This window comes from Nelusetta ayraudi, unplaced genomic scaffold, assembly GCF_046127955.1.
Source record: "Nelusetta ayraudi isolate G7.1 ecotype Tasmania unplaced genomic scaffold, CSIRO-AGI_Nayr_v1 ptg000018l, whole genome shotgun sequence".
NCBI lineage: Eukaryota > Metazoa > Chordata > Actinopteri > Tetraodontiformes > Monacanthidae > Nelusetta > Nelusetta ayraudi.
Genome location: NW_027466068.1, coordinates 4325001 through 4335466, shown reverse-complemented (window position 1 = coordinate 4335466; position 10466 = coordinate 4325001). Strand labels below are relative to the sequence as shown.

General features: G+C 47.5%; 1 protein-coding gene across 2 annotated transcripts in view; it reads left to right on the top strand.

Moving 5' to 3' along the window:
• The first annotated feature begins 2774 nt into the window (after positions 1 to 2774).
• gas2l1 (growth arrest-specific 2 like 1) overlaps positions 2775 to 10466 on the top strand; it is a 23994-nt gene continuing 16302 nt past the window's right edge. The window contains exons 1-2 of one of the 2 annotated variants that reach the window (XM_076025952.1): positions 2775 to 3033; positions 3162 to 4269. In XM_076025952.1, the coding sequence (XP_075882067.1) occupies positions 3526 to 4269 (744 nt within the window). In that variant the 5' untranslated portion in view covers positions 2775 to 3033; positions 3162 to 3525. The remainder of the gene's footprint in view (positions 3034 to 3161; positions 4270 to 10466) is intronic. The other variant, XM_076025953.1, reaches the window with a different exon arrangement.

The following is a 10466-nucleotide window of genomic DNA, read 5'->3' as shown; positions in this document are numbered from 1 at the left end:
TTCGTCACCTTCCTAAAATAGCAGCCTCAATTTTTTTTCGTCATCGTCTCGTAATAATGTGGTTCAGTTGTTTTAACTTTGCGAATGATGTGAACATTTCATTTGAATGGGATTTCTATCTTATGCCCCATTAGTTTGGGTTTGAACCATTGTGGTAAAAACTTGTTCTACATGTTGACGTAAGATACATGCATACACACAACATTTTGCCACTTATTTGAATGGAAAAACAGGAACAAAACACATTTTTTTTGCATCAAAGTTTTGTTTTGTTTTTTCTTCCAACCTTCAGTGTCCCTTTGTCTCCTCGCAGCAGTCAAGCAGTTCTATTAATTACAGATGTCATTCTTTGGTGTTCCAGTTTTTACACATCTGGACAACATGTGGTTATTGAGACCAGCTTGCCATTGCTTAACATTTCCATTGTGTGCACCTACCCACCGCTGTATGTGTGCATGTACGAGTCTGTCACATCCATAACGTGAGACGACGTGTCTGCGCCGTCATTGTATTTTTGGGTTTTCGTCAAGAGTTTCAGACTGTTTTCATTTGAGCACTCGAGGTTCCTCCACTTTGCTGTGGTCAACACATCTGCATATGCATCTCTGAATAAAGCCACCGCAAGTTTAAGACTCCTCAAAGTAGCTACAAAAAAATAAAAATCTTTCCCAAAATCGTCATTCTAAAAGATTACAGCCTTGTGAGTTAGGTGTGGTCTGACCTCACTGTCCTCTAACTGCTGCAGCTCCAGTTCAGCAGTTTTTTGTTGTTTTTTTGCCGTTCTTCCCTGTTCTATTTTCTAACTTCATGCTCTCAAAGTTGTCCCGGGAGGAGAAGAAATGACCGTCTACAAGCTCCCATTAACTGCAGCCACTTGTTTAACATGGTGGTGAATAGTCTCTCGCTCTTTACTGACAGAAAAGCTGATTCATCCAGACCCAGAAAATGATCTCATCAACCCCCACCTCCTTCACTCTCCTCTGCCTCCTCCCCTTCTCTCTCTCTCTCTCTCTCTCTCTCTCTCTCTCTCCTTGCTCTGTCACTGGCTTCTTAAACAGACACATCCCTCTCTATTTAAACAAAAACAAGCTCAGCAGCCCCCTTTTGGCCATCGTGTTCACTTTATTTCAAACAAAAACACCAGAAGAGAAAATGTGATAGGAATAATAATGATTGAAAAGGCTCAGCCTTAGTATGTTTTCCATCAAACTATGGGGTGAGTTATGCTCATATGTTGCTGCAGAAGCCATGGATTGATTGGTTTGAGGTATTGGCCACCGCCTCACCGTGACTTCGACACCTGAAAATCAGGCCTGTTGCACCCAACTCCAAAGTTTCAAGAAACATTCAAGAATACCTTATCTGTGATTACCACTGTGGCCTTGGTATGTTTTCAACTGATGTTGAGGTAAAGTGTGAATCTGACAAACTTGCTAATAACACAATGGCTCTCTGTGTCACTATCTAAAGAATGCCTAAAAACAGAGTGTCTCCCAGTAGCTTGAAGGGCTGACTGTAAGTCACGTTCTATGGATTTTCCCTTTCATTTGTTTTGTGTTTACTGCTTGAGTAGAATGGATGTTTTTTTGTTGAACTCACACTTCCTCTTCAATAATCTCAGCCGAGGTTCAGGGTTTTCACATGCTGAATAGCTGCCTCGTGAGGGTGCGACGCATACTTTGTTGGCCCGCAGGCTACTTGATGAGAACACCCAACAGAGACTGCATTATGAAAAAGACTGGAGCTGCCTCAATGTTGAGGAAAGTAAAGAAAATGCAGCTAACGCTCACATTAAACTTTTTTGTCTCTAAGAAATGTGACGCAGACGACGTCAAACAACCACTGTTGCTTCGATAGAAACACAACTCTGTCGCACATCCGACACAATTGGGATGTTGACGCAGTTTAATTATCCACATCTGCAGGACAATGTGTGTGTTGGTGAACACAGCGTTAACTTTCTGTGTGTTTTCAAACAAAGTTTCGAAGTGAGGAGAGGCCACTTAGAATATTTTACAGTGGTGCCTTGGGTTGAAGCTCTCTCTACTAATTGATGTGCATTTACCATAATTACCACTTTGTGGAATTAGCTCCGACCTAACCTCTGATCTATCCACAGAGATTAAACCAGCTGCAGTCGCGTGGAGTTCAGTTATCCTGTGCTTTTCAAAACAGACCCCCCCAAAAAGTTGAGCAATTACGTCTGCTGGCGCCTCTGGACAAATCTTTCGCAATGACCTACCAAAGAAAAGAAGAAAACTGAAAATGTCATCATTTTCTTCGAAATTTAAAGTGAAAATGAAAGCGCAAGTAAAAGTAAATGACGTTGCTCCGTTACAACGTTGCTAATGGCTAACGGCTTCCAGATTTTGGTATTCAGTTACAGTAAAGGCTATCACTGACAGAATTCTGAGCAAATTAGCATTTGTATTATTGAGGGATAAATTACTTAGCATTCACCAAAATGCTTCCATGACTGCAGGAGAGGGATTTTACATTAAATGAACCTAAAAAAAAAAAAAAAAAATTTTTGATAAACTAAAATGTTAAGCTCAGACATGTCATGAAAGTATCCTGTACTGATAGGCATAACCTGTGTGTCATCCAAGCTCAATAGAACAACATTTTGAAGTTAAAAAAGTCTGATTGTACCTCACAATCATTACCTTTATACATCACACAACAATATACACATTTCATTCGTGATTGTCTTGAGTGAGTTTTTTTTTTTTAGAGTGTATCTACCGTATAATTGGCCTTCGTTGTGGTGTGAGCGTGTGAGTTTGGTGCACATGGGGTTAAAGTTTCCCCTCCTCTGTCTGTCGGGCGTTGATCCTTCATAATGGGATGTGCCACCGAGTCGCTGCGCTGGTCTGCAGCAGCAGGTCAACATATTCGCAGCGAGAGGCGGGACTTTCTGACTGCGGGGAGCGACGGCCTGCGGACCCGCTGCTGCTGCCGCCGCCGCCGCCGCCGCCGCCGCTTTGTGGTCGTGATTCGGTTGGAGACGCGGTGACACGTGGATCCCGGCGGGTGAGAGGAGCCACTGAACCGCCGCATCGTCCCGCGCGCGCGCGCGCGCGTGTGTGGCCGACTACCATTCTATCTCTCTCTCTCTCTCTCTCTCTCTCTCTCCCTCTCTCTCTCTCTTTATTTCTCAGACGGCGATGCGCGTTCGTGAGGAAAACGGCTCCGCCAAAGACATCCGGGAGGAGAATAGGAAGAAGGAGGAGGAGGAGGAGAAAAAGAAACACGCATCCACGCTCCGCATCCCGACATGCCCGTGACAACACGAAGCCTGTTCCCCAGGAGCGGCGCTCGGAAAACCGTGCCGGGTTCATCGCAATGGGCGCGCCGCCGCCGCGGTTCTCCTCCTTCTTCTTCCACGGCTGACGTGATGCGCTACGGCGGCCAAGTCGTCGTGCTTGGCCGAGGCAAACCCGGAATGATTGAGTAGATGTGTTTTCCGTTTTTTCTTTCGACTCATCCCGACGATATCCGACGACAACAACAATAATAACAATAATGGCTGATCAGAGCAACATCCAGTCCGCCGCCTCCAAGAGTATCCGGCCCTTCAAATCCAGCGAGGAGTACCTGTACGCCATGAAGGAGGACCTGGCCGAGTGGCTCAACACGCTCTACGAGCTGGAGCTCACCGCCGACACCTTCCTGGACGGCCTGGCCACCGGCTGCGCCCTGTGTCGGCACGCCAACAACGTCAACGGCGCCGCGCAGGACTTCCAGCGTGAGCACCCGGCGGCGGCGCGCTCCATGAAGGTGCCGTCCAAGGACGTGCTCTACCAGTCGCGGGGCGCCGCCGCCGGCTCGTTCGTGGCGCGCGACAACGTGTCCAACTTCATCGCGTGGTGCCGCCAGGAGCTGTGGATCAAGGACGTGCTCATGTTCGAGACCAACGACCTGGTGGAGAAGTGCAACGAGAAGAACTTCGTGCTCTGCCTGCTGGAGGTGGCGCGCCGCGGCTCCAAGTTCGGCATGCTGGCGCCCATGCTGATCCAGCTGGAGGAGGAGATCGAGGAGGAGATCCGGGACCAGGAGAGCCAGCGGATGGACGACGACGAGAAGGTGGAGGAGGAGAAGGGGGAGCCTGCCGAGCAGAGATCACCCAGCAGGTGTTTCAGCCGGAAGGAGAACAACCACCAGAGCTCGGAGGTGGAGGTGGAGGCAGAGGAGGACCAGCCGGACCCGGAGCCCTTCATGTGGCAGCAGAAGAGAGTGTTGTTGGACATGCGGAACCTGGATGAGTTGGTATGTTTGCAAAAACAAAATCATGTCTCGTGTTATTACTGTGGCGTACACCGCTCGAAAGTCTCAACGCTCTGTTGTCATCGCGATGCACAAACTTCTTCTCGCCCTCTGCTTTGCTCGGAGGTAAATTTCCCGTATCTTGTCTGGTTGCTGGGGCGCTCGAGCTCCGAGAGCATCGTTGAGAGAGCAGGCCGAAGGCTCCCCAGGGTGTGGGTGTGTTCGCACGTTGTCACATTCCTCACCTGCAAACAGGTCAGCGTTGGCGCCTGACAGCCACATTCTTGCGCCGTGCCCTAGAGGACCTCTGAGAGGTCAAAGGTCAAACCCAGGCCTGTGCAAGATGGCCATTTCAATTAACAAAGCGTCTTCATCATTCACTTAGCTCTCATTCCCACGTGAAGGACGTCTCAGTGTTGTGCAGTTTTTCTGCAGCTCCTTTGCCCAAGATTGTTTTGAGCCCCCATATTAATGTGGGGGCTTCGTATCACCCCCCTTTGTGACATCACAAAGGGGACTGCGTTCCAGTTCATTGAGTGGCCATCCCACACTGCCGGGTGAATGTTTGAAAACATTGATAAATTGAATTGTGCACAGTGCAGGACCTTGAGTAAATCCCTTTTGAAAGTGCGCTACTAATATGTTTCCCCCCCTGGTGGTGGCTTGACACTCGTCCTTTTGAGTCGTCTGACCTTTGCCTGGACCCTGCCGCCCATTAGAGAGACAGAGATCCTGTCAGGCCTGAGCTAATGAGCCTACCGACCAGTGGAACGTGTGCTCAGGATTTTGAGTGCGAGTGTGTGTGTGTGTGTGTGTGTGTGTGTGTGTGTGTGTGTAGGGGGGGGAGAGGGAGAGAGAGAGAGAGAGAGGGGGGGGGGGGGGTAGTCAATGTTATTGTGCCGGCGAAGGGAACAATGTCCGTCTTTGGCACCAAAGATGAGCGGGAGGAGGGAGGGGAGGCAGCAGAGCAGAGTGGCTCCAGCGTGACCTCCACGGACGGAAACAGGAGGACGTGTGGACTGGGCTCAGGAGCTCCAGTGGTGTCGTCCAGTTTGTTCCAGTGCAGGAGTCACCAACCTTTTTCAACCTGAGAGCTGCTTCTTGGTTCTTCAGTCATTTGACATGCTACTGAAAAAGCAAACCTTCTCAGTTATATGTTATTATTAATAATACGGATCTATGTGAAGACACTGATCACATTAATGAGTTCTGAATAATTGTCAATAATGACTTAACAAGGTTGGATAAAATTTAATTGGACACCCATGTGGTCCTTGGGGGCTACCTGGTTTACCTGCTCTAGTGGGTATCCTCTGATTGAATTGAATGGTCTGTCCTGCAAAATTAATGCCCATCATTTTCATAAATATATATATATATATGTTCTAAAATCCGTTATCTGCGACCCACTTTTGGGTCACGACCCACCAGTTGAGAAACGCTGACGCAGACTACGCCACTCGAAAGCTGCTGCCAGGAGCGACGCAAAGCGCACGTCCGTCCGTCCGTCTGGGCCAAATCAGCTTTCTCTTCCCCAGTGACGCATCCATCCATCCATCCTTCATCGGCATCAGACAGTGAGCGACACACATATTGACCTACTTTGAGGCAGCAGTTATTTGCACCACCAGCGTCCGTGTCAAGCTGAAAGAACTGCCCTCATCAGCAACAAATGCTCCGGTGATTTTAATCCACGGAGTCACTTTTTTTAATTAACTGTTTCAACTCCATCTTGGTCCAACACGGATGTGGGCAAACTCTTTGACTTGTGGGGCCTCAGTGGGTTGTAAGATTTGCCAGAGGGGCCGGAGCAGGAGCAGATGGATGGAGTGTTTTGGTGACCCACCTTGTAGGAGGATAAAAAAATCTATCATGGGATATGTAGAAAACATGTGCTTTAATGTCTATTGATAATGAACAAAGTGTTACAACAAAATATGGGTCTTAGAAGCCCTACAATACGTAGCTCAATTGAAATGACTCTTAAAATGCTGAAAAATCAATGAAATACAGGTATTTTATTACTTACTTACTGTTAATATGATTTCTTCAAGTTCATCGGGCCCGTTTAAAAAAGCTTAACGGGCCGCATATCGCCCCTGGGCCACAGTTTGCCCATGCCTGGTATAAGGCGTTCAGATAACTGTGTTCCCTTTCTTACACTGACATCCAGGATTTTGCAGAATTGGTTTTTATCGCTGAGTGAATTGCACGTGATCCCTTTTCAATAGTTCTATCAGCGGCCTTAACAGTTTGATCAGTTTCTGAGCCTGTCTGCAGATTCCTTGTACAGCCTTCACTTTGTGTTATTACAGTTTAGTGTTGGGGAGGAGGGCAACCACGTGGCTTTTGTCCATAAACATGTGAGAAAGGGGGAAATATTAAACATTTAAACATCTCTGCTTCTTCATACACAGCTGGCAGTAGCAAACACAGACTAGCCTAAAAAACAACTTACTGACTTTTCCAGTGATCCTCTGTTTGTATGGAGCTCAAGTCCTAGAGCTCAACTCTGTCCACGTAAACACTGGTTTAGTCGGTTCACTTTTTCTATTTTCTTTTATTTATGTTCAGGGGAGAAGCGAGCTGCTTTTCGTGTTTGTTTGCTTTTTCAGCTCATTCACAGGGCCACTTTCAATCATTAACCTGTCATCATTCACATCACGCACGTTATTGACGACATGTCACGCAATCAATTACAGGACCATTTGCTCAGGAAGAGACACGCTCAGCCGCCGCAGGTGCTTTTGTGCATAGCAATGCGGCCAACTAAGTCTCCATTTAGAATTCATACATACATATAAATATATATACATACATATATTTCATTTGTTTGGGGATCTACAGACACTGTTTGTCTCTATGGAAACCCTGGCCGGGTGTGATTGACCACGTCTGCTCTGTCACGCTGCTCAAAATCAAATTCAGATCTAGAGTAGCAAGTGTGTGCTGTGTGGAATGGAGCCGTTGAATGGCCACACTGATGTCTCAGTAAGATGTAAAGAAATGTAGGGACGCAGTTCAGGAGCCACTTTGTTCGATGGGAGCCGAACGAGGCCTACACATTTAGTAGCTACCTTAGCAGTCGGGTGGATGGGTCAACTAATCTTCTTGTTGAGTTTAACAGGACAATGCAAGTGTAGTGGTAATAGGATTAAGGGGTCATTATTCCAACCGGGGCAACATACAAACACAAGGATCACTTTAAGTTGCTTCAAGTCGGCACTCGGCTCCTCAACATAAACAACAACAAACAACTACAAACATTGTTTGTTTGTTTTTTTGCAGAGGTTTCGATCCGTGTGCATCAAGTTTGTGACGTGATGACAAAAACACCAACAGGGTTTTTAGGTGTAGAAAAGACGGTGTTTACTCTTCTGGCTTCCCACGGGCTGTGGTGTGAAACACTTCGCTAAGCAATCCGCTCGCGATGACTTTTTTTTCTTTTCTTACTCCTCCTGCCCTGAAACGTGGTCCCGCTCCAGCGATGAGGAAGTGGCTGAGTCATTGATGTTCCTCTTTCCACCTCTAGGGAACTTTTCTCTTTTCATATACAGAAGTGGTTCAGGTTGGAGTCATGTTTTTTTTTTGATACGAGGTCGATCTTTTGCATGAGGGGATTTTTTCAGTGGCGCGTGGTCGGGGGATTGTAACGGTGGCCTTGATTGAAACGTGTGCTGCAGGCCTTTTTTTTGTATTTTTCTATGTAGGTCCGGCGCTCGGGCCTTGGGCTTTTGTTTTGAAAGCGCTTTCACGAGCACATATAATAATCGTTTAGATGACACCTAATGCACTCTCTAATTGTTCATCTGTTTACCCCCATACGCAGGCTTCCCTGCAGCCCAGTATAATCACAGCCTTTGTGTAGCCCGTGTCCGCTCGCATTCCTCCTCCTCCTCCTCCTCCTTCCTCTTCTTCCTCTTCTTCTTCTTCTTGCTCGGTCACACAAACTGGTTCATGTCTCCCTGCCACCCCGAGGCTTCCCTGCTGCATTCAGCCACTGTTTAGTCCATACATGTGCTATATGCCTCCCCATCCCCCCCACACCCATCCACGCTGCCTCCTCACTAGACGTGATGATGAGGCGCAACACTACGTCCTCCTGGTGGCCGTGTGAAGTAGACCGTTCAAGGCCGAGGCCCATCAAAAGGCTGACATCTCAATCATAGTAGTGGAGGGTTGGGGGTGGGGAGGTGTGTGTGTGTGTGTGTGTGTGTGTGTGTGTGTGTGTGTGTGTGTTTGTGTGTGTGTGTGTGTATTATTCCAATGTGGAGCGTCTGCTCCATTAGCCATTTTGGTCCTGTTCATGCATGCAGGGGATAAAAAAAAAAAAAAGGGTGTGTGTGGGTGGGAGGGGAAGCACACATTGGATTGTGCGCCTAAAGTGACTTTACTGTACACTCTGTTAAACCTGACTGGAGTGGATGTTGCACTGGGAGGAGGAAGAGCTGCGCTGGAGAGTAGAGAAGAGAGGAAAGTAGGTCAGCGTGCTTTGTAGTGGATCTCTTCAGTGAGAGCGAAGCAGCCATCCTCCACTGTTTCTCCCCCTCGTGTCACACACACACACACACACACACACACACACACACACACACACACACACACACACACACACACACACTTGTGTTTTCTGTTTTTTTAAATATATATTTTACCAGTCGCAGATTTTTTTCCTTTCTTTTTCTTTTTCACCACATCTCTCTCCGCTTTCTCCACTTCCTGTGCAGGCCGAGGAAAAAAACAAACACGTCCGACGCCACACTTTGCATATCAACCCGTTTACTTCCCTCTAAGTGCAACGTTTGATGTTATCCGCCGCTCGTTTGCATGATTAGCGTTCTAATTGGCTGTTTTGGCTGTCCCTTGGTTGCATGGGGCGGGGGGAGGCGCGGGGGGGGGGCGTGCCCCGGTTGTTTCCTGCACCTGCCGGTAGCCTTCCAGAGCTGGCTTCCCTGGCAGGATTAGCCCGGGTTCATCTGCTCTCAGCCGAGACGTGCAGAGTGCTGAGTGTTTTGAGATCGAGGGAGGGAGGGAAGGAGGGCGAGCTCGTCAAGTGATATTTAACTTCCCGCACCAGCTCATTACGCTGCTGTGTGCCAGGGACAGATGAATAATAGAGTTATTCACCTTGCAGCATTTGACGTCCATTAGATTATATCCTCGCTGACCCCCCCCCAGTCAGTCATGTGGCCAGGAGCGAGGCATCGATTTCCACGGAACGGTTTCATTGGAACTGGAGGAGGAAGTTTGCCCTGGAGCGAGTGCAATTTTCTTTTTTGCAGCATAACCGAGGCGCCGCACATTCTTAAATATAGATCAGCACGCCGTTAATATTTTATTAGGAAAAGCTTTTCGCATTTTGTGCAGCAGGCCCTTTCCTAGCATTTCAAGCACAAGCGCTCGTGCATAGGCAGCGTGAGGTTAGCGCTTAGCATTCGGAGCACAAATATACAGTCTATCCTGCATACAGTCTACTCTGCATCTATACAGTCTACCCCTGCACAAGCTAGCAGACAAGGCTAATTCTCAATTTAGAATCTTCCGTGCCGGGCTAAAGAAAAGCAGCCGCTAATAATGACGGTATATTGTGCTGTTGTCGTTGAAATATTGTTCTGTTTGCGAATGCAATGCATGGACTATTAGATCCAGTTACCTGGATATAAATAGGAATTTCTTAGTCACAAAGTGTTTTGTTCTGAGTCAAAGAAACGCGAATGAAAAGACGGTTAGGGTGCTGTCAAAACAGACACTTTTGAACCGGAGGCCTTTTCCACTTTGTTGACTGTCAGTCTCACCTCTGCTTGCACGGCCTGTTTGACCAGTATGCTAGGAGTTTCTCAAAAACATGTTTCCAAAGCCTCTCCACTTTTTTTTCACTCCCGCAGGCTGCAATTCCAGCATAAGCGACATCAACAGTTTTATTTGGAAAAAAAAAAGAAACATCCCTGGTTGATCATTTGTGTGACGTGAGCTGCCTTTTGTTTATGAGGCGTTGTCGAGTCAAAGCGAGTCAGTTTCACGGGGAATAAACTCTGATAGGAAGCCGTGTTCAGTCCTCTGGAATGCTCACCGTGAGCAATAAGCCATCAAGTTTTAAAAATGTTTCCCTCCTGCCGTGCAAAGACCCTCTCCCCTCCCCCCCGCGGCACTGTTTTCCTGTCTCTGTACTTATCTGATGTCGAGGTTAGTTTTTATCTGAG